Genomic DNA, 23,535 nt, shown 5'->3' with positions numbered 1-23,535 from the left:
TAACTAACCTGGTTATTAATTTTTAATTATAAATTAAAAGCTTAAGACTGGTATCGTATTTGTGTTATTTATTGAGGATAAAGGAATATGAAATTTAAGTAAAGAATTAGTAGACCAAAGAAATGTGATTAACTTTCATTTTTTTCTGTAATCTGTTATTTTTCTAACTCTATGTAGTAGTTTTTAATTTTTATTAAATAATCAATTACGTATTTAAATATATCTTATATTTTTTTAATTTTGATATCTGCTTAAACTACTTCATTTTTTTGTAAATATTTTATAAACGATTGTAAATTGATATTGAAATATCATTCACAATATGCAAGAAAAGAAGTAACAAATTGCTAAAAAATAATTATTTTAGGTTTATTTCAAAACAATGAAAGCTTCTAAACTACCATCAAAATCTCAAGCAACTCCTGGTGTTGATTTTATTACTCGAGATTCGAGTTTGGTATTGCGAGAAAACATCACTAGAGGTGCTGTTGCTATCAGTATTATACCTGACGACATTCCTGAAGACATAGAAAGTTTTTTAGTTGTTATTTATGATGTGAAGTTAATTGGAGAATCGGATGTTGGTGGACAACCAGGTGGGTTTTATGTAATTTTTAAGTGATTGTTTTTTTTTACAGATGCTATTACACAGCTGTTAAAACAACCATTAGAAAAGATATTATTTTTTCAATTTTTTGTTTAATTTTTGATAAATCTTTTTAACTATTTTTATGGTACTTTGTTCTTAAATAAGAATGAATATTAAATTATTACAGTTATTTATTAATTTGTTATTGTATTTAGTTATTTAAAATGGTGTTTTTTATTTTAAAAGGTCTTGGACAACCAGGTAGTGAAATTGCTGAGGTTACGATAGAAGAAAATGATAATTCAAGAGGGTTTATTCAGTTTAATGTTACAAGAAACTCAGAAGGTGCGGTGGATGCTTATGAGCTACCTAAGGTCAACAATACATTAAGAGTAAGTTAATTGACATTTTTAATTATTTATATATTAGTTACCAAAAAATATTCTTTAAAATTTTTTATTAAGATATGTTATTTATTTTTTAATACCCATTGATTGCTTGCCGGTGGGCTGTCATGATATGGTTGAAAAAAACTTATTGCTAGTGATAATTGCCAGTGCACCTCGTTTAACATTTTATATTTGGAAGGCACATTGATTGGACATTTAAAATTACTGTTCATAAAGCTTCAATAAATATTTCAAGTTTATCGTGATTTACTATTAGTAGAACTGATTTTTTATATGATGTTTTTAATTTTTGTCATTTTTTAATTTTTTATTACCCAAATTTAGCTTCCATTGGAAAGAATAGTTGGTTGGTCTAGAGTGGTTGGTGTTAATTGGAGAGCTAGATCAGATACTGCTAAAAGTGATGCTTTTTTTCCCAAGACAGGTTTAAAATTAAATTTTATTTGCTTTTAAAAATTATATTTTTTGTAAATACCTAACAATTGTATTGTGTATAAAACTTGATGTTTTTCTTTTTTATTAATTTTATAAACATGTATACAATTCGTTTGTAAACTTTTTATGTTGTTTTTTATTTTCAGGTTCAGTTGAATTTATAGAGGATCAGAAAGCAAATGATATTATTATTTGGATAAGAGATGATAATGTGGAGGAATTTATGGAAACTTTTACTGTGGAACTTATTTCAGCATTTGGTAAAAGCTTACTTAATTTATTTAAATTGTTTCAAAGGAAGATGTGTAAAAATTTTTATAACAATATTGAATTTAACATTAAACAATTTGGTAGATTTTAAAAAAATGTTTTTTTTTTGATTAAATTTATTTTAAATTTTTTACTTTTTTTAGGGGGAGCATTGTTAGGAGGAGATGTGAATACCACCGTCCACATCCTCCCAAATGACTCTCCAAGTGGTATGTTTGGTTTTATCCAACAGATAAAGAGAGTAAAAGAGTCCTCTTCTGTAAACGATCCAGAAGGAGCTGTGGAATTTCAAGTGAAAAGATTTCAAGGAAGCAAGTAAGTTAGAATTTGAAATTTTTGTTTAAATTTTCTCCTGAAAAAATGATTTTTTTGAATATTTGTTAAAAAAGTTTAAATTTAAATATAATAATTTTGTAAATTATTCTACTTCTATTTTTAAATTTTAATTTTTTTACCTTATACAGCGAGGATGTCACTATATTATGGGAGATAGAAGAATCTGCATCTAACGATCTTACTCCAATGTCCGGGAGTCTGTTTTTTCCAACTACTGCCAGATCAAAATCGATCTTTCTAAGAACTCTTCCGGATCATATTTTAGAAGGAGAGGAGACTTATACGATCACCTTAAAGCACATCAGTGGAGATGCTTACATCTCACCAGTAGCAAATACTGCCAAGGTCTTACATTTGATAATAATTATTTTAACTATAAAAAAACTCAAATTTATTGCTTGTTTGTTAGGTTTTTTAAAAATTATTTGTAAACATTATAATTTAGGCAGATTTTTATTTCTTTTGTTTACTACTAGTATTGTCTACTTTTTGTTTTTGTTTGGGCATTCTAAATTATTAATATAGATATTTTTACATTATTTACCTAATATTTACCTTCGGACTATCTAAGTTAAATTTTTTGTTATTTTGGGATGTTTTTAATTTTGCACTGCTTGACTATTTTATTACAGTTTCAGTTTAAAATAAAAAATTAAATCCCAAAAGGTTTTGTATACCAGTCATATTAGTAAAATAGTTATTTAAATATATTAAAAAATGGAATATGTTATCAGGTTGTGATTGAAGCCAATCAAGGTGCTGCTGGTATGGTGTCAATTGTATCAGAAGAGATAATCACGTCAGAACCTACCAGTACTTATGATGGAATAAGTGAAATAATACTGTCCAGAGGCCCAGGTTTATTTGGAAATGTTGAAGTTGAATGGCAGATAATTCCTTCGGATGCAACTGTTTTTGAAATAATCAAAGGTAATAATAAAATCGTTTACCTTTAATTTGTGTAATAAATTTTAATTCATTTTAAACTTGACTTTGTAACATTAATTTTTTTTAATAATATCCGTAGCAATGTAAAATTTTATTTTAATTCACAGGCAAAGCTGAATTTAAGGAAGGGGAAAATACAACAAAGATATTTTTAAGAACAATTAATAATAAAATTCCTGAAGAGTCGAAACAATTTATTTTAAAATTAGTTGGCACCTCAGGTAAGCTTATTGATATTAACAGTCTACTTGAAGTTTATTGGGTTTGCAAAAATATTGTGTCTATTACAATTAAACTTTATTTTTAATATTGCTATGCAAAATAGTATTTAAAAGTTTGGTATACTTGCTGATTTATAACTTGTATTTCTTGTTTTGTTTTTAGAGTTGTTGAATTTTATGACCATGTTGTAATAATCTTGACATTTTTTAAATTATAAATTCGATTTTTTGATATTTTTTTAATGGACGAAAAAAAACAAAAATAAAGTTATAAATTGTAATTCAAAGTTTTAAATAACGAATGTTGTATAATTTTAATAGTTTCTAAGTACTTGTATGCATTTTATTAGGTGGTGCAACCATCAATCCAATCTCAAGTTCCTTAAACATTTTATTGGTAGCCAGTGATAATCCTTATGGCTCATTTGAATTTTCACAACCAGTTTTCCACGTTAAAGAAGGTATGGAGGTGGATCAACGAAGATTTGACGGAATAGCTACTCCTTTGATTGTGACTTCATTTAAAGATTCTTCAACTTATGTGGTTGTTCCTGTAGTAAGAAAAGATGGAAATATGGGAGAGGTAAAAGACCTTTTTTTAAAAAGCTAATCAAAAATGTAGTTCTGTTTGGTTTTAGGCCAATTGCACTAGGAGAAAACTTACCTACAAAAAAAGCAATCTAATACCAACTATTTTTTCTTGTTAGCTTATTTTCAGAATTTAAACCTTCGGAATTAAAATCAGTTTGGATTAAATTGTCATTAGGTTAAGTAGTTTTTGAATTAAAATAAGTTGGTATTAAAGGGTTATGTTTTATTGTATAGCACATTTTTTTAATTCTTTTTGAGATGCATTTTTAGTGTTACACTAACTGTAATTTTAAATAAAAATAATAAAAATATTACCTGTAAATGTAGTCTAAACTCTTACAACAGACTAATTTATAATCATATTGATATTTATGTAATTTCATTTATTTGCCTTTTTCAGGTTGCTGTAAATATAGAAACTCAATCAGGCACAGCTATTACCAATACTGATTTTTATTCCATTAACCAAAGACTTATATTTACTGCTGGAGAAGTAGTGAAAAATATTGAGATTGAAATTATTGACGATCTGATACCAGAAGGACCAAATCATTTTTATGTTAACATAACAGGTTAATAAAATTGCACATGCATTATATTAAGTTTTGTATACTGCATTTATAAGGCATTATCTAATGATACTTTTATGTTAAAAGTATATTGAGGGTTCAGCATAATACGTTATCTGGTCTGGTAGTAAAAATAACTTTGTAAGATTTTTATGCATCAAAGCATCTACTTTTTATAGTTTGAGATCTTTGCATTTGAATATTCAAATTATCTTTACAGACTGCGAACCATCATTTAATTGTCTAATAAATGTAGTTTAGCCTATTGTTATTTTTTCATTTGTTTTAGGAGCATTTAGTTTTATTGTTAAAACTAATGTGTTTTCATTAAATAGCTGTTGAACTACTTTCTCATTCCGGCAACAATTTTACCCCCATACCACCCTACAACCTTACCAAGGATTTACCTCCAATAATTGGCACCTTATCTTCAACCAAAGTTGTAATCGACAAAAGTGATGGTGCTGAAGGAGTGGTCGAATTTGCTTTGGTGGATAGCGGAAACGAAATTAGAGTAAATGAAGAAGATGGAAAAGTTGATATCAAATTGGTAATTTTGTATTTCTTTGTATAAAAAAATAACTTTACAAATTTAAGGTGCAGTAATTTTAAGCACCTTGACAAAACCTAATATTGTATTGCCAATGGCCTTATGTTGGTGGCAAAATAATTATTTTTGTATTGACATTGCTTTATTATGCATATGACCGACTTCAAGGTGTAATAGTCAAAACTCTTGGCTTTACTACTTGAGGTTAAGGGTTCGACCCAACTGCTCTTATGCTGTGTTGCTCTTGGTTAAGGCGCTATAAGCGTTATGAACTCCTGCTAACCCAACACTTAAATAGCAACTCAACTATAGGGCAATTATTATCTATAATATCCTAAACTGCCGAATGCAACTTGAGACTGGGTTGGGGTAATTGATGTTACTCTATGTTTAGGTCTTTTTCTGAAATATATAAATATAAAAATATTTACATTCAAATGCTTAATGTACCTTTGAATACCTTGATCAAACACTAATTTAAATTACTTTTTATCTATTAGGTCCGAGTTGATGGTAGTTATGGCAGCATACAAGTAACTGTTACTTCATTAGATGAAACATCAACAGCAAGCAGAAATGTTGACTTTATGATGCCCTCCAGTGGTAAAGTGGTCAATTTTGAGGACAAACAAAAGTCTGCGATTTTATCAATTCCTTTGATTAACGACGAAAACATAGAAGAAGAAGAACAATTTTTGTTGGTGATTTCTGCAGTTGCTGGTGGCGCAGGAATAGGAAAAAGGGATTTTATAACGGTAAATTATTCATTCAAACTTTAATAACTTTTTAAATTCTTATTTGTTTTCATTTATTCTTAATGTGTAAAGGCTAACTTTAAGGCCTAAACATAAAATAACTTTGTAACTGCCCAATAGGTAATCTGACAATTGGTTTAGCTTAACAGGAGTTTTTTATATATAGTGCTTTACCTTATGGTACTACAGCATGTAAAAAATAAGGACCACGCATAAAAACTTATACAATAACGCCAAGTTTTCTAACTTCTGCACCACAATGCATTGTTTTTTATCATTAAGTACACAATTATTTATCATATTACTTTTTACTTTGTTTTAAAGGTTATAATTAACAAGAGTGATTACCCAAATGGAGTCCTTCAATTTGTTGATGACACCAACATTCAAATTTTTAATCAATCAACGAACTCGGTTTTGGATCAATCAAAATTAGATTTTGTGTTTGAGAGAGTTGGGGGAAATAGACTTCCAGCTAATGTTCATTGGCAACTTATTAGATCAGAACCTTTTTATAAACCTACAACAAGGTAAGAAACGAATATAAATATATGTAACTTGTAGCAAAATTAATAAGATTGCTTTTTACAGTTGGTTAAAGGAATATAAAATAATGTCTAATTTTAAAATTGCCTGTTTTTTTTAAACAAACATTTGCACCTAATATAAAGCGGAAGAATAGGTTAAAAAAATATGTAGCCAATACCAAAAAAAAATAGTTTAAAGTTTTCTTTTAAAAAAAACTTTCAAATATAAACAGAAATTTGATAAAAGTTATAGTTAAAAGCAAGTAATGTAATTATTAAAGTAGAAAGAAAAAATGTGATAACTCTTGACAGCAAATTAATAACAACATCATTATATTTCAATGTCAAACTGTTTAGACATAAAAGTTAAAGTAAGCTTATGTAGATGTATTTAAAATAAGCTACAAATCAATCTTAATAAACAATATGTACATATATGCCCAATTTACAATTTTTTTAAAAAAACACTCTTGTTTGTTTTTTATAGCAAAACATCGTTACGTGAAGATTTTGCACCTCCATATTCCGGAGAGTTTTATTTTAATGATGGAGAGGGAGGACAAAAAACAATTTCTCTTAATTTATTATCCTCAAATTCAGAGAACGAACCGGAGGAGAATTATTTGTTATATTTTGATGTGCACGACCCAATCGAAGTTAGCAAAACAAGGGGCAATGTAACACTCACAGTTTTAAAGAAGGTATATTTTTTAAAAGTTTTTGATAAATTCTTGTTGGTTAAAATCAGGTTTAAAAATTATATTTTTATTTTAAATCAAGTCTAAAATTTAAATTTAACTATGAAAGTAAAATTGCAAGATTCTTGACCTTATTTTTTTTAAATTAGGTTTAAAATTTAAATTTAACTATAAACGTAAAATTGCAATAATAAAATTTTTTTTTCTAAAATCAAGTTCAAAATTTAAATTGAACCGTAAAATGTAGATCAAAAAATACTTAAGGATATTTTTTCTACAGGGTCATCCAAATGGTATTGTTATGTTTGATGGAGATGAAGACATGCAGGTAATCAACGACCTTGAAAATCAAGTTAAAAATCAAACCTTACAATATTAAAATTAATCTAGTTGCACAAATTTTAATAATGAACAGCATTTATTAAAAAACAAGTATTTTTGATTTTTAAGATAATTAAAGAGCCAATGTCAGGTCTAACACAAGTTGTATTTCCAATATCAAGAAACTTGGGAGTAAATGGAGATGTAAATGTAACTTGGTCATTAGTCCCAAGTAATCAGACTGAAGGAGCTTGTAGTCATGACGTTGAAAGCACAACGGGTTAAATTTTTTTAACATATCTAATAAAAATTGACAATAGTGTAATAGTTATGTAATAATTTAAGTAAATATATATTTTATTGTACAAGCATGTTTTTAAAAAGTTAGTTCTAATGATTTTTGAATATTTTTTGTGGGCATATATTTATTATTACATTTTTTTTTTTAGGATCGGTTATCATATATGATGGGCAATCAAAATCTGAGATAATTGTCAATATTCGGGCTGATGATGTTCCAGAATTAGATGAAATGTTTGATGTTTTTATCACTAAAGTTGATGGAGGGGCTGAAATTGATTTAAAAAATAACAAAAGCATGAGATTTTTAATCAGGTAGATAGACAAAAAAGAATCAATTTTAATTTCAATTTCATTTTCAATCAATTTTAATTTCAAAAGTATCAATTCGTTTTTGGGATCCATTTTTATTTTTAAATATATCAATTTACAGTTTATAGTTTTGTTATTATAATTAGATTATTTTTTTAAGTAATGAAAGGTTATTTTTTATGATTTTTACTTTTTTTGTACAATTTTTACGCCCTTAGTTCAAACGATGACCCACATGGAATATTCTCAATTTATCCTCAAAATCAGAAAACAATTCTTACTTCTGATATGCAAAGGTTGTTGCATGTTAATGTTACAAGACATGCTGGTCTATTTGGAAGGGTAATGGTGGGATTTAGAGCTTCCTTTGACAATGTAAGTTTCTTCTTATATCTACAAGCTTAAATGAAAAAAATATATAACTTAAAATGTTTAGAAATTTTTATCATTTAAGGCAAGTTAATTATTAGATAATATCATTAAGTTTGTAATATCCAAAACTGTAAAAGCAGTTGAAGACTTGTTTTAGGTAGCAGAAGCAATTTAATCACTAAGTTTGGTAATAAATGGATAACTTTTTGAATTTTCAAAAATGTTTAAAGAAATATTTCTCTTTAGCCTCAACCTGGTGTATCTTATCTTACAACCAACACTGGGACTTTACAGTTCTCTACTGACACCAAGTGGGCAGTTGAAAATGTGGAAATCAGTTCCTCCGTGTTTTTGGAAGTTGGCGAACAATTTCATGTCCAGGTTTTAAAAAAAATTGAATAAAATTTATTCAAATATTTAAACTTATGCTGTTTTTTAATTTTACTGCCATTTTATTTTAATTTTTATTAAAAATGTTTTTTTTTAAATTTAGCTTACTTCTGTTGAGTATATGGGTGATATTAATGATGTTATAATTGACCCTCGGATTTTGATTGAGGACAAAGCAACGTTTGTTAAAGTTGGGTTAGAAGTCGGAAATTCCCAAATTGGATTTCAATCAACTGTGGCACAAGTTCAAGAAAGTAAGTTACAAAAAATCTTATTTTTTATCATCATTTTTTCTACTTAAAAAAAAGAGTTGTAACAATTTAGTGATAAATTATAACTTTTAATGGGATTTTATTTATTTTAAAGATTTTTTTGATATTTTGTATACTCGAAATTTATTTTAAAATTTATATTTATTTTTTAGCCAACCGACATGTTTGTAAACTGAACCTTACACGAAATGGATTATTTGGAACTGTCAAAGTCCACTGGTCAGCTGGGTATCCCACTGAAATGACCCCTAGTGGGTTTATGGAGGGTGGGATTACCCCTGTGTCAGGGGTGGTGGAACTTAAGAATCAGGAAAGCCAAAAGTCAATAAGTTTAACAGTAAGTGTAATTTTGTAAAAAAATGTTAAAAAAAATTTTCCAACAAAAAAAATTCAAAACTTTTTAATAAATTTTCTTAGCTTATGTTAAGGCTAACTCAGCCTGAAGTATTTGCTGTACACTTGGAACGAGTGTATGGGTCAGGGGGAGGTGGGGCACGGTTGTTAAGAAATAAGGATCTTGTTGAAATTGACCCATGTGGGGCTGTCAGATTTGCCTCCTTTTCTCAAAAAGTTACAGTGGACAGAAGAAATGGAGAAGTAATTTTAGTGGCATTTTATTTTTAATATTTCTGGTTGGAAATTATGTATTTAATATTAGTTTTAATTTTTACCGTTAACATGGTGTAGTGGTCAGACACTTGGCTTCACTACATGAGGTCCTAGGTTTAATAACTACTGCTCGTATGCTGTAGTGCTCTTGAGTAAGGCACTATAAATGGTAAAAACTCTTGCTAAGCTAGTACTTATCAGCAGCTTAATTATAGTGCAATTATTATGTAGACTACCCTAAACTGCCAAAGGTGACTCAAGACTGGGTCCGGGTAACAATGATACTCTATGTTTAGATTGTAAAGTCGACTTTTCAACATTAAGAATTATTAAAAATCAAAAAAATTTTAGTTTATGATTTTTTCGTGTAATAAAATTTTTTTTTATTTTCTAGTTTAACTTAACAGTGGAGAGGTTATATGGAAGCAGATATGATATTGATGTCTACTATCAACTTATACCTGGCAGTGCTCAACCTAATATTGATTACATTCCATTAAGTGAACCTGGTTTTATTAGAATGAAGGAACGCGAAATTGAAATACAAATTAATGTGAAATTAATTAAGGAAATATTTCCGGAGAAGGAAAAATCTTTTTTTGTCAATTTAACAATGGCAGAACAATCACAAAATGTGTACAAAGGTAATGTTTTCAGTTCTATGTAATTAATTGTATTTATAAAAAAATAAATTATTAAACCAAGGGTTTTTTAAATATTTTTTAAAGCCATGTGTTTGGTGACAATGTAATAAAATTTTGTAGAACCGGATAAAATTTGGTACATATTGTTTTAACCTCTGAAATTAATTTTAATATTTTTTTATTTTTTATTAAGTTTAGTTTGTGATTAATAATGTAACATTGCTGGTGCAAAAAAATAAATATAAATATTTGGTTATTGCACTTTCACAATATTAAGACAACCGCACCATGCTACACAATATTAAGACAACCGCACCATGCTAAATATTACATAAATGGCATTATATTTTCCTACAAGGAAAACATTTTTAGTCACTATGCTTAAAATTAAACCTTGATGGCAGCATTTTACGTGGCTTTAATATTCAAAAAATATATTGTTTTTACTAGCAATGTCGCCAAGGATAATCTACCAACAAAGTATCAGTGAAGTTGTAATTGCAGAATCAAGTGATGCCCGTGGTGTGATTGGGTTTAAAAATGTTAAAATAAACACAACAGAGAACTTAAGTGATGGTTCACCTGTTGGAGTGATGATGGTCAAACTGGAACGAAAAGGTTTGTCTTTTAAATCCAATTCTTTGCAGAATTTTGATCAAATATCTGTTTTAACAGTTTGCGAATAGCATAACGCCTATAGCAAAACAATTCATCTTTTAAGAGTTATATAATAAACAAGTTATTGTTACTAGTTTAATATTGTAAAAGCTTGGTAAAAAAGGCTTGTACTATTCTGTAGGGCTAAGGCTCTAGAGCCAACTTCTTACATTATAAATACATGAAGGTATAATCAATTGATTGACAATTGCTTTACACATTATTAAACGCTGTAATTTTCATATTAGGTGGTACCTTTGGTGAAGTGTCAGTAATTGTAAGTACAACAAGTGGGGGTATGGATTGGGATAGAAAACTACAAACTTTGCCATCAACCAACACAAAAGAAGATGATAGAATAAAAAGGATAAATAAAATATTAAAAGAAAGTAAAATACAAAAGGCAAAGGGAGATATGGATTATGAAATAAGAAGTTCAAACATCACATTCAAGGTAGGATTTTAGGACATTTTTTAAAATTTATGCTGCTTAAAAACGGGCAGATGTTTAAACTGTTTATAGCACCTAACTCAAGGGTGCTACAGCATGGAAGCAGTGGGGATCAAACCCAGAACCTTATGTAGTAAAACCAAGCTTTCTGACCACTACGCAACGCTGCGTGTTTTACATAAGGATTAGGTTTAATAACCACTGCTTCCATGTTGTAGCTTTTTGAGTAAGTCTTTACTGAATCATTAACTGGCAAAAGAGAATTTAAAAAAAGGATTTAATTTTAAAGTGTTTATCCTGTGCCTAAAAAAAAACAACTTTGTATATCATATAATAAATTAATATTATTTAAAAATATTTCAGGAGGGAGATTCTACAGCTGAAGTTCCCGTTGTTATTTTAAACGACATTGTTGCAGAACCAAGTGAATTCTTTCTTCTATTTCTGCATTCTGCCACTGGGGGAGCTAAAATATGTAAAGACAATGACATTTCAGAGATTGTGATAAAAGCAAACGATTTTCCGAATGGTGAAATTGGTTTCCAACAAGAAAGTAATAAAAGATTTTTAGTAAACGTTTTTTTTCATGTTTTTCACCAAAAGTTTTTTGCTAATTTTTTACTAAATTAAGCAAGATTGTAAATTATGCATCTGTATTATTTTGAAAACACCAATAAAAGTCCTTTTTTTGCATAGTGTTAAAAAATGTGGATTAAAAAAAAAATTGAGCTATCGTTTTACCCTATTAATCGATTACTTTACTGTTAAATCTCTTGTTGTAATATAATTAAAACAAATATAAAGCATAGCAACTGACTTTAAATATAAATATATCATTGTTAAGCTTTGTTATATAAAAATTTTTAATTTTGTTGTTGATTTTAATCTATTTTTACATTTTTTAGACTATTCGATTGATGAAGACAACAAATCACGTCCCAGTGAAATTTTATTGACACGATCACAAGCTTACGGTGATGTCACAATCAACTGGCGTGCAACAACAAAATACCCATCATCTGATGACATTTTACATTTTGCTGCCATGACAACAGCAGAGCCAGCCTATGAAACTTCGTTGGCATGGCAACCTCCAGTTGGGTTAAAGGCCCAGTTAGTTGAAACAGAGGGGACTGTTTTATGTCCAAAAGATGTTTATAAATGTGTTATTACATTACACCTAAAGGATGATGACGTATGTATGATAAGATGGGCTTTTTTATTAATAATATGTTTAAGTTTGATATGACTAGCTTTGGGCTTCTGCACTAAAATTTGCCCCTAAAAAAAATTTATTTAAAAAAGTGTATATTTAAAAAAGGTTATGAATCCCTTTGGTTAAATAAATGTACCACATTTAAAGAAGTCACTAAGCAGTACTGTAATAATTCTTGATTTAATTTCTACTGCTTCCATATTGTAGCACTTTAAATAAATATTCCATCATTTTTAGTTAAATTTTTTTAATAAATTTAATAACAAGGTGCCAGAATTTGCTGAAACCTTATATCTTATACTGGATGATGTTACAAGTGGGGCAAAAATCAATGAGGCACGAAGAATAGCAAATGTGACAATTAAAGATAGTGATTTTCCTTATGGGATGTTCCAGTTTGCACCCTTATCTAGGTTGGCATTTTTGTTTAATTTTTGACTTACCCCGGTCTCGAGTTGCCTGTGACAGTTTGAGATATTATAGATTATAATTGCCCAATAATTACGTACTGTTTATAGCGCCTTACTCAAGGGTGCTACAGCATGAGATCAGTGGTGATTGACGCCATGACCTCATGTGTGGTGTAGCAAGTGTTTTTACCACCACACCACGCTGCCGTTTTTTTTCAAATAATGTTTGTACTAATGGTAGGTTCAATAGCAAAGATTTCAAAAATAGCAAAGTTTTCGAAATGCAATTTCCGTAACTAAAAGAAATTTTAAAATACCAAAACCTTTGTTTTAAAATTTTTTTTAAGACTGCCGGTTGTTACAAAGGGATCCAAATCAGTTGGTTTAAGCATCCAACGTGTAGGGGGTACTAGTGAAGCAGTGTCAGTTCGCTGTAGAACATACCAACCACGTCATGTAACCCAGCTAGCTGGATCTAGTCTCTATCCAGCTGAATCCGGGGTTGACTATGCTAGCCTCGAGAAAGTGATCAAGTTTGAACCAGGAGTAGTAAGTATTTTTTTTCCGTAAAAATATAAATGTTTGGTGGTATTTATTAGCATTTATTCTACATAAAAAAAAGAATATTTAGAGTTACACAAAATTTAACACTTTTTTTTTAAATAAAGAGAGATTCGTTTGTTCAAATTGAACTGAAGGAGACGTCATCAGCAAATCCCTTGCCTCAGTTATTCCAACTCAAACTAGATGAGCCGAGTGGTAAAAGTGTTGTTAACAAGTTTTATCATACCGCTAACATTACAATTATTGAAAAGGAAGATACAAAATGGGCTTGGGGTGTTTTTGAGCTGCTGCAACAGGTTTAAAATTTTGTTTTGATCAAGTTAATTTTTTTGCACATTTGAATAATAAACCAGTGGCATAGTGTAAAGAAGTTAGAACACTTGGCTTCACTACCTGAGGTCATGTGTTTGATTCCAACTACTTTCATGTTGTATTTCTTTCTATAAATAACACGCTATAATGCCACAAACCCACGCGTAAAAACTTTTTGTCTATAAAAAAATGTCCAAATTCCATTTTTAGCAGAACAACAGAAATATAAAAAATTTCCAAATTTCATTTTTAGCAGAACAACATTCAGAAGTTTTCATTATTTATTATTTAAAATTTAAATTTGTTTTGTGTAGGAGTTGACAGACACAGTTGTTAAAAAAGTTGTCACAGAACTTCACAGCATGTCTGATAAATCTATGAGTAAAGACGAACTTAAAATTTTCCATGCTTCTTTGGATGGGATTTTAAAAGAGGGAAGACAAAGAAGATTGGAAAATTCTTCGTTAGAGATGCTATACAACACTTTTTGTCAGGTAATTCATATTGAACTTAACCAAACCTTAAAATAAAAATAAACTTAGCATGTCCGTGATATTTCTTTTAGGTAGGTTGCTAATTAAAAAAAGTAATAATTTAAAATTCTGCTTGGCCAGAAATGAATCGGCAGGTTGTTTATCAGGCAATTTTGATTAACAATATTTATAACTGACAATGTCAATTCAACACTGGGTCGGGGTAGTAAATGTTACTCCATATTTATGCTGTAAAGTTGGCCTTTCCACATTAAAAATATTTAAATACAAAATCAAATAATGTTTTTAGTATATTTTTATATTGATTATCCTTATTTTTAAATATATAAAATTTAAAAGGGATCTTAAGTAATAAAGGGTATTATGGTAAATGTTGTTGGTATTAGTATTAAGATTAAAAATGTTTGTATAATTATATTTTTTAGTTGCTCAATCCAAATAGAATGGATGCAGTTCACGGATATTCTGAGTTTTCAAACTCTCTCGATCAGCTTTCATTATGTCTGACAACAAATTCAAAATGTCTTTCTAGTAAAACAAATCCTGTTTCAATGTCTTCATGTAGTCACATGAAACTTCAGGTATAAAATAATCATTTAACATTTTTGTTAATTATGTTAAATTTACTGACAAAACATTGATTATTATTTTAAGATCGGCAAATAATCTATAGCCTATTAATAAATGTTTTAAAAAATTAAAAAAAATTAAACAAAAATATTGGATTTACAAAGTTTTGAATAAACTTTTTAATTTTAAATTGTAACCTGGAAGAAATAATTTTATATAAGTTTTTTTTCAATTTAGGGTTTACGCTGGTATCCTGAACTAATAAATGGTCATTCCTTTGGTGATAGTAACAGAGATTTCTTCAAGGTAATATATTTAAAATTACATTTAATATTTTAAAAGAGTTAACCATTTTAAGATTGGATTAATTTTTGCAGCTTTTAAACCTACAGATATTATTATTCTTTTTTGCTTTTTAATATTTTTAGCTTCCAGTTGATTTATTAGAAGTAGATGATCCACCCAACCCTGACACACAGAAATGTTACGATCTTTATTTTATTGAATATACTTCAAAACTCTGGTTTATTGTTGATGGAGAAAAGGTATGTTTTTAAAAAAAATAGTTTTATTTAAAATAGTAAGCGCTCATACTAAAAAATAAAATTTTTATAGTGTTACTAATTTTGTTATTAAAACCTTTTTAAAAAGCATTTCTATAAAACTATTTTTAATTAATTTTGATGCTGTATTCGTTTTAAAACCCTGTTAATAAATACAAAAAAATAAATTCAAGCATAATATCGATTTTATTTTTTTATTTGGTTTACTTTTTAACTAGCAAAAAGTCTTAATTTTTTTAAAGGACCCTATGAGTAGTAAAGTGTTCTCGGTTGGTATTGATAATGAGAAAATGACTTCGCTAAAGAACCCAGTGCGCTATCGAGTGTACACAAAAGATGCAAGGATTTCACCACAAGGGGCTGAATGCGTTCTATGGAATGAGGTTAAGATATCTAGAATTAACTAGTCCAGTAATGTGACATATAGATAGTTCATGGTGTTAAATTGCAAACTGTAACGTTTGGGGTTCGAGCCCCTCCAACACCACATTATTTGCTTTTAAACCTCCTAATTATGAGTGCCTTAAAAAAGTTACAATATTATATCATAAAAAATGTGGTCTATAATTATAATTAACCAAGTGCATTTCATTACAGGCATCATCAAAATGGTTGGCACCTACTACTGATGTATGTAAAGTGGTGGATGATAGTTATAATTATGTTGAATGTGAATGTGAACACATGAGTGTTTATGCTGCAAGGGGGCCCACTGATAACTTAGCTGGCTACAACGTGGTTTGTAATTTATTTTATTTGTTTTTTTTTTCTTTTTTGGCGCTTTTTATAAGGTTGGCTTTTTATTATGTAATGGTCTCACTTTTTTGACTTTTAATTTAATATTCTTATTTTTTGACCAATATTATTTATTAAATCTTAATAGGTTATTTTGGGCATAATGATTTTTTTGAAAATTGTTTTTTTTTTATTTTATTATCTGATATTTGTACTTTTAGCTAAAGTAATGTGTTTAACTAATATATACTTATTAACAATGAAAGTAATGGTAAAGGTATATTATTTTTATAAATTTAAAAATTTTGTTATTTATTCAGGCAACCTATGTGGCTTGCTTCATAACTGCAGTTGGAGCAATTCTAACCTTGCTTGGTCACCACTTATGTTCACACAGATCCACATTTGCAGCCAAAATACTGATGCATATGTGCTGGGCATGTGCAGCAACCCAGGTGAGAACAAGGATTTTAAATTATGCTTATTATCAATTTATATAAATGGTCTTAAATAAAAAAAATTGATAAAAAAAAATATTTTTAATTTATTCAACTGTCACATTTAACCTGTTGATACTACATAGTAAACCTTCTCTTATAAAGGATTTTACAAATAAAAAAATATAATTTTCGTTTTTATTTTTTCTAGTTGCTTTTTGTTCTTGATGCGATGACAAGTCAAGGAGCAAATCCGGATGGTTGCTCAACTCTTGGTATTCTGCTTCATTATTTTTGGTTGGCTCAATTTACTTGGATCTTAATGCAGTGTGTCAACTTACTGCAGGTATTATTTGCAGAACAAAAAAATTACAGAACTAAATTTAAATCTAGTAAACAAAAGTAAAATTTGTTAATTTTCACAAAATCCCATTTTTAATTTTTTGTTTTTCCAGATACTGTCACTCAGCAACGAACAGGCTCAAAAATTGTTCGCTGTTCACTTTATAATCGGATGGGGATTCCCCGCAGTAGTGATCATGTTATACGTTATAATAATGTATGCGCTTGGTTCCGAATCCTTGTATGAAAGTTATGGTGACTTGCATGCTAACGGAGACTTGTAAGTCTATGTTATAAGTATATATTTGAAAAAAAAACTTGGTGTAGTGGTCAGAACACTAGTCTTTATTACATGAGGTCTTGAGTTTGATCCCTACTGCTCTCATGCTGTAGCGCCCTTGAAAAGACCCAAATCTCTAGAAACAGTATAAGCTTTTGCTGGGGCAACAATTAATTGGCAGCTTAATTATCGGCAATCTTAATCAATAATATTTCAAACTGCCAAAGGCAACTTAAAACTGGGTTGGTGTAACTAATGTTACCCTATGTTTATGTCATGTAGTCGACCCTTTCACATTAAGAATAAACAAATATGACAAAAAAAAATCAGATTCATGGTAAAAATGTTTCTTTCAGGTGCATGATAATGAACACAGTTGGTGGACTGTTGAGTGCAATAGCACCTGCTTGTTTTTGCGTACTTGTGGCTATCTTTACAGTTGTACATCTTTATACCAAAGACAAGGCATGGAAACAATATGATGATGTATATAGAGGAAGATTAAATGGAATAGGTAAGTAGTAAATTAAAAAAACGGATAAGTTGTAGTTTAAAGACCTTAAAAAAAATGGGTTCTTAAAAGTAAAATGATGCATTTTTTAAAATTTATTCTAAATGAGAAAAGATCGATTATTTGACCTAAACATAGAGCAACATCCGTTAACCGACCCAGTTTTGGGTTGCCATTGGTTGTTCGGGTCATTGTAAATTATAGTTGCCTGCTAATTTTAAGCTGTTAATAAGTGTTGGCTTGGCAGAAGTTTATACCCTTAATAGCGCCTTACACAAGAGTGCTACAGCATAAGAGCAGTAGGGATTAAACCCTTAACCTTATGGTGTAAAGCCAAGTGTTCTGACCACAGGCCATGCTGATTATGCTGCTTATTTTTTTTAATTTCAAAGATTTTGAACTTTTTAATTCTTTTTTTGTAGAAATTCCTTTGCTGTTTTGGCTATTCTTTTTAATAGCAATTACTTGGTTATGGGGTGGATTACACTTGGCCTTTGGACATATGTGGTTGTTGGTGTTGTTTATTATATTCAACTTCTTACAGGTAACTAAGTTTGCATATAAACATCAATTTCTTAGTTACTATTTAATACAAACACTACTACACAGCCTAAACTTTGGCACATAGGGCCTTGTTAAATATTTTTTTAGGATATTTATATTTTAAAAAACTGTCCAAATGTGATACTCTACAAATTTCACTTTATTTTAGGGAATATTTTTGCTGGTTGTATACGGTATATTACACAATCAGTTTGTGTGGCCAACCAAGGACATTTACCAAGATGGGATCATTAAAAGTCATGACATTTTACATGGAGGAACGGGTAATTAAATTACATGGCTTTTTAAAAATTTAGATTAAATTTGACAATCTTTTTTTATTTCTTAAATACAATTTTCTTGTTTGGTTTATATATAATAAAAAATATTTTTTTATTTCTTTTAAATTTTTTTTAGCGTTTCAAACCACTGCTGTTGTAGGAAGCAGGGTGCCTTCTGTCTCTGGTGATGTCATCAACAAAAGTACTCAGAGCTTAATGCCAAAGTTTGATGTACGTATATGTTATTTTGTAAATGTATTATTCCTCCATTTAATGTATAGTAAAAAGAACTATAGCTACAGTGTAATTGATATTACCAGCAAAAAATACTTGGCAGAATATTAAATTGCCCAACTGTAAGACTTTTTATGATTGTAAGTTAATTTTTTGGCTTCTACTGGAATCATGTGTAGCTTATAGGACTGTATTTGTATTTTTCATTATTGCCTCGCATGGAAAATAGTTACAGTTAGATTAATATAAAACTCATAGTTAATAATTATAGTAGCTTAAACAATTCGATTCTAGTTTGGGTTAAGTGTTTTTCATGGAATAAATTTAAAGTAAGAACTTGCATATTTTTAACACTGTAGCAATTTATTTTTGAATTATTTTAGAACGATTGGTCAGGAGAAAATGATGCCGATGTCACTGACGAAACAGCCGAAGATGACTCGACAGATTTTGACGATTTGATGTTTGCTCTAAAATCCGGTAAATCATTTTTTTAACATTTCCTTTTTTGTTTTGTATATATCTTTATCCTCGATGTGGGAAAGTCGATTGCGCGACTTAAACATAGGGTAACAACTGTTACTCCTACCCAGTCTTGAGTTGCCTGTGGCAGTTTGAGATATTAAAGATTATAATTGCCCAATAATTATTCTGCTGATTAAGTGCTGGCTCAGCAGGAGTTTGTACCGTTTATAGCGCCTTACTCAAAGGCGCTACAGTATGAGAGCAGTAGGGATTGAACCCACGACCTCATGGGTGGTGTAGCAAGTGTTCTTACCACTACACCACGCTGCCGGTTAATTTGTTTGAAAATAAATGTATTTTATACTAATTTTTGTAAAGAAAAATAACTTAATTCGTTTTTAACCAGACTCCAAGAATAACAAACCACAAACAGGTGAAATTAAAAACTTGAGCAGAAATCCTGAAACTGCTAAACCACGTTCTCCTATTATGACGTCACACAGGCACATCGCAGACACCCATTTATAAGAAAAAATAAAATATTCAAAAAATTGCAGAAAAATTTAAAAACCCATTTTTCTGTAATTGTTTAAAACTAAACATTTTTAGTTAATTTTATTTTAGGAAATAATGCAGCAAAAATATTTCAGTAGCTTATTTTGTATAGCTTTTCATATATATTTTTATAGAAACGTTAAATCCAGTTAGTTAATTTTAAACTTTGTGTATAGTTGTTTAGATTTTTTAATTTTTTACCAAAAACTTAAAAATGAATTTTACATTATGAATAAAAATTGTTAGTAAAATGTTAATTCTTAGACAAACTAATATTAAAATTGTAAATAACACAAAAAAGGTTGTTGAAATAGTTAAAGTTGAACTAAATAAACTTTAACTAGATTTATTTGATAAATAAAATATGGTTCGAAATTATTTGATTATTTTTACCATAAATTTTTATAAATAAAAAAAAATATGCATAAACATTAACTAGGAATATTACATACCTTTGACTTTTAATAAACAAACGAGCATTTATATATATTATACAAACAAAAACTAATATTTAACTCAGTTTTAAGTTGGTAGTTTTAGGATACAAATTATAGTAAATTTTAAATTTCTAAAATTAATTTTTATTAAAAAAACAAGCATTTAAATATGATAAATAGACGAAAGGTTTTTTTTGAAATATGTTTTTTAACTACCTATATTATAAAATACATCATTTCAAATTTTTAATGCTTAATATCAAACTTTAATTTTTAATAAACATACCAGCATTTAAATATAACAAACAAACAAGAATTATTTTTTAATTTATTTTCGAATTATAAATATAATAATTTATTACCGACCAAAATTTAAAAACCTAATAACAATCTTTAAATTTTAATAAACAAACAACTATTAATTAGTAATTAGTGACAAAAATTAAAATTTTAATTTATTTTTGAGTTATTAATATCACGATATACAATTGACAAAAATTAAAAAAATTAACAACAACCTTTAAATTTAAATAAACAAACACCTATTAATTAGTAAGTAGTGATAAAAATTAAAATTTTAATTCATTTTTAAGTTACTAATATCATGATAAACAATTGACCAAGATTTGAAAAGTTAATAACAATCTTTAAATTTTAATAAACAAACACCTATTAATCGGTAATTCGTGACAAATATTAAAATTTTAATTCATTTTTTGTTTGCTAATATCATGATATACAATTGACCAAGATTTAAAAAATTAAGAACAACCTTTAAATTTTAATAAACAAACACCTATTAATTAGTAATTAGTGATAATTAAATATTGTAAATAGGAGGCCTGAAACGCATTATGATATTATACAACATATTAAAATTTTTTCGAAATCGTTTAATTCTTTTTTATAAATATAATTTATTTAGTAGATTTATTAATTAAATTATAAATTTAAATATTAACTTTTTTAAATTTAAACCTAATTTTAACAAACGAACACGCATTCATTGATATTGTAATATAAAAGTAAACTAAATTTAAAAGCAAAATACCGATCTTAATTTTTGGTAATCAAACGAGTATTAAAATATAATAATAACAAAACAACTAAAAAAAATACACATATTTTACTTATACTTTAATATTAAAATTTCAGAAAATTTAATCTTTAAATTTTAGTAATAAAATATATTAATTAGTAATTAGTGATAATTAAATGTCGTTAATAGGAGGTTTGCGATTCGTTGGAATAATAACAAACATACTGAAAATTTAGATTTTTTAATTTTAAAGAACAGAAGTTATCGTCCCTCAAAATTCGGTCAAATAAGAATAAAAACAACTAGATTTATTTGATAAATAAAATATGGTTCGAAATAGTTTGATTTTTTTTATAAACATAGTTTATTTAGTAAGTTTATTAATAAATTATAAATTTAAATATAAAGTTTTTTATATTTAAACCTAATTTTAACAAACAAACACGCATTCATTGATATTGTAATATAAAAGTAAACTAAATTTAAAAGCAAAATACCGATCTTAATTTTTTAGTAATCAAACGAGTATTAAAATATAATAATAACAAAACAATTGAAAAAAAATTTTACACATTTTTTACTTATACTTTAACATTTTACTTAAATTTTCAACCAATATTTTTTACTTTATTGGACAGCGAAAAGGACGATTTTTGACGGCGACCAGAACGTTATTAAATTATTTAAGCAATAAACTCACACTGATTCATTATTTTATAAAAAACAAAAATAATGATTAAACGATATTTAGCTAGAGTTAAATCTTCATTTTAAATAGCAACATACAAAATAATAATACCAACAACATATTAAAATTTCCGAAAATTTATTCTTTAAATTTTAATAATAAAATATATTAATTAGTAATTAGTGATAATTAAATGTCGTAAATAGGAGGTTTGCGATTCGTTGGGATAATAACAAACATACTAAAAATTTAGAACTTTTAGTTTTAAAGAACAAAAGTTATCGTCTTTCAAAATTCTGACTAGAAAGAATAAAAACAATAACTAGATTTATTTGATAAATAAAATATGGTTCGAAATTATTTGATTATTTTTAACATGAAATTTTATAAATAAAAAAAGATATGCATAAACATTAACTAAGAATATTACATATCTTCGAATAAACAAACAAGCATTTATATATACTATACACACTAAAACTAATATTTAACGCAGTTTTAAGTTGTTTATATCAGGATATAGATTATACCAAATTTTAAATTCCTAAAATTAATTTTTAATTTAAATTAAATAAACAAGCATTTAAATATGATAAACAATTGAAACTTATTTTTCAAATATGTTTTTTAACTACTTATATTTTAAAATACATTATACCAAATTTTTAATGCTTAATATCGGACTTTAACTTTTAATCAACAAACAAGCATTTAAATATAATAAACAAACAAGAATTAATTTTTATTTCATTTTCAAGTTATAAATATTATAACAAATAACTGACCAAATTTTAAAAACCTAATAAAAATCATTAAATTTAAATAAACAAACACCTATTTATTAGTAATTAGTGTCAAAAATTAAAATTTTAATTTATTTTTAAGTTATTAATATCATAATATACAATTGACAAAAATTTAAAAAATTAACAACAACCTTTAAATTTAAATAAACAAACACTTATTAATTAGTATTTAGTGATTAAAAATTAAAATTTTAATTCAGTTTTGAGTTACTAATATCATGATATACAATTGACCAAGATTTGAAAAATTAATAACAACCTTTAAATTTTAATAATAAAACACCTTTTAATTAGTAATTAGTGACAAAAATTAAAATTTTAATTCATTTTTGAGTTACTGATATCATGATATACAATTGACCAAGATTTAAAAAATAAATAACAAACTTTAAATTTTAATAAATAAACACTTATTAATTAGTAATTAGTGATAATTAAATGTTGTAAATAGGAGAATGAAAACATAATCTGATAATTAACAACATACTAAAATTTCAGATTTTTAAATTCTAAGGAACTTAAGATATCTTCTTTCAAAATTGGGACTAGAAAGAATAAAAATAATAATAAAAATAATAATAATAATAAGTATAACTAGATTTATTTGATAAATAAAATATGGTTCGAAATTATATGATTATTTTTAACATAAATTTTTATAAATAAATAAAGATATGCATAAACATTAACTAGGAATATTACATACTTTGATTTTTAATAAACAGACCAGCATTTATATATATTATACAAACAAAAACTAATATTTAACCCAGTTTTAAGTTGGTAATATTAGGATATAAATTATAGCAAATTTTAAATTCCTAAA

General features: G+C 27.3%; 1 protein-coding gene across 1 annotated transcript in view; it reads left to right on the top strand.

Moving 5' to 3' along the window:
- LOC145753376 (adhesion G-protein coupled receptor V1-like) overlaps positions 1 to 19,883 on the top strand; it is a 51,567-nt gene extending 31,684 nt beyond the window's left edge. The window contains exons 71-115 of the mRNA XM_082569788.1: positions 368 to 596; positions 836 to 981; positions 1,324 to 1,423; positions 1,581 to 1,694; positions 1,848 to 2,019; positions 2,169 to 2,385; positions 2,775 to 2,970; positions 3,096 to 3,209; positions 3,560 to 3,792; positions 4,201 to 4,372; positions 4,705 to 4,919; positions 5,420 to 5,674; positions 5,999 to 6,204; positions 6,689 to 6,902; positions 7,180 to 7,227; positions 7,350 to 7,500; positions 7,670 to 7,835; positions 8,051 to 8,207; positions 8,451 to 8,585; positions 8,698 to 8,848; positions 9,019 to 9,203; positions 9,284 to 9,463; positions 9,870 to 10,119; positions 10,570 to 10,737; positions 11,025 to 11,230; positions 11,591 to 11,780; positions 12,133 to 12,422; positions 12,711 to 12,856; positions 13,201 to 13,402; positions 13,522 to 13,713; positions 14,044 to 14,223; positions 14,649 to 14,804; positions 15,031 to 15,099; positions 15,222 to 15,338; positions 15,599 to 15,739; positions 15,954 to 16,094; positions 16,412 to 16,546; positions 16,740 to 16,874; positions 16,984 to 17,150; positions 17,507 to 17,664; positions 18,084 to 18,205; positions 18,374 to 18,488; positions 18,622 to 18,716; positions 19,103 to 19,199; positions 19,591 to 19,883. Of these exons, the coding sequence (XP_082425914.1) occupies positions 368 to 596; positions 836 to 981; positions 1,324 to 1,423; positions 1,581 to 1,694; positions 1,848 to 2,019; positions 2,169 to 2,385; positions 2,775 to 2,970; positions 3,096 to 3,209; positions 3,560 to 3,792; positions 4,201 to 4,372; positions 4,705 to 4,919; positions 5,420 to 5,674; positions 5,999 to 6,204; positions 6,689 to 6,902; positions 7,180 to 7,227; positions 7,350 to 7,500; positions 7,670 to 7,835; positions 8,051 to 8,207; positions 8,451 to 8,585; positions 8,698 to 8,848; positions 9,019 to 9,203; positions 9,284 to 9,463; positions 9,870 to 10,119; positions 10,570 to 10,737; positions 11,025 to 11,230; positions 11,591 to 11,780; positions 12,133 to 12,422; positions 12,711 to 12,856; positions 13,201 to 13,402; positions 13,522 to 13,713; positions 14,044 to 14,223; positions 14,649 to 14,804; positions 15,031 to 15,099; positions 15,222 to 15,338; positions 15,599 to 15,739; positions 15,954 to 16,094; positions 16,412 to 16,546; positions 16,740 to 16,874; positions 16,984 to 17,150; positions 17,507 to 17,664; positions 18,084 to 18,205; positions 18,374 to 18,488; positions 18,622 to 18,716; positions 19,103 to 19,199; positions 19,591 to 19,712 (7,350 nt within the window). The 3' untranslated portion in view covers positions 19,713 to 19,883. The remainder of the gene's footprint in view (positions 1 to 367; positions 597 to 835; positions 982 to 1,323; positions 1,424 to 1,580; positions 1,695 to 1,847; positions 2,020 to 2,168; positions 2,386 to 2,774; positions 2,971 to 3,095; positions 3,210 to 3,559; positions 3,793 to 4,200; positions 4,373 to 4,704; positions 4,920 to 5,419; positions 5,675 to 5,998; positions 6,205 to 6,688; positions 6,903 to 7,179; positions 7,228 to 7,349; positions 7,501 to 7,669; positions 7,836 to 8,050; positions 8,208 to 8,450; positions 8,586 to 8,697; positions 8,849 to 9,018; positions 9,204 to 9,283; positions 9,464 to 9,869; positions 10,120 to 10,569; positions 10,738 to 11,024; positions 11,231 to 11,590; positions 11,781 to 12,132; positions 12,423 to 12,710; positions 12,857 to 13,200; positions 13,403 to 13,521; positions 13,714 to 14,043; positions 14,224 to 14,648; positions 14,805 to 15,030; positions 15,100 to 15,221; positions 15,339 to 15,598; positions 15,740 to 15,953; positions 16,095 to 16,411; positions 16,547 to 16,739; positions 16,875 to 16,983; positions 17,151 to 17,506; positions 17,665 to 18,083; positions 18,206 to 18,373; positions 18,489 to 18,621; positions 18,717 to 19,102; positions 19,200 to 19,590) is intronic.
- The last annotated feature ends 3,652 nt before the right edge of the window (positions 19,884 to 23,535 follow it).

Source organism: Corella eumyota, chromosome 5, assembly GCF_963082875.1.
Source record: "Corella eumyota chromosome 5, kaCorEumy4.1, whole genome shotgun sequence".
Classification (NCBI taxonomy): Eukaryota; Metazoa; Chordata; class Ascidiacea; order Phlebobranchia; family Corellidae; genus Corella; species Corella eumyota.
Note: the sequence above shows the minus strand (reverse complement) of the source record. Positions and strands in the feature narration are given on the sequence as shown.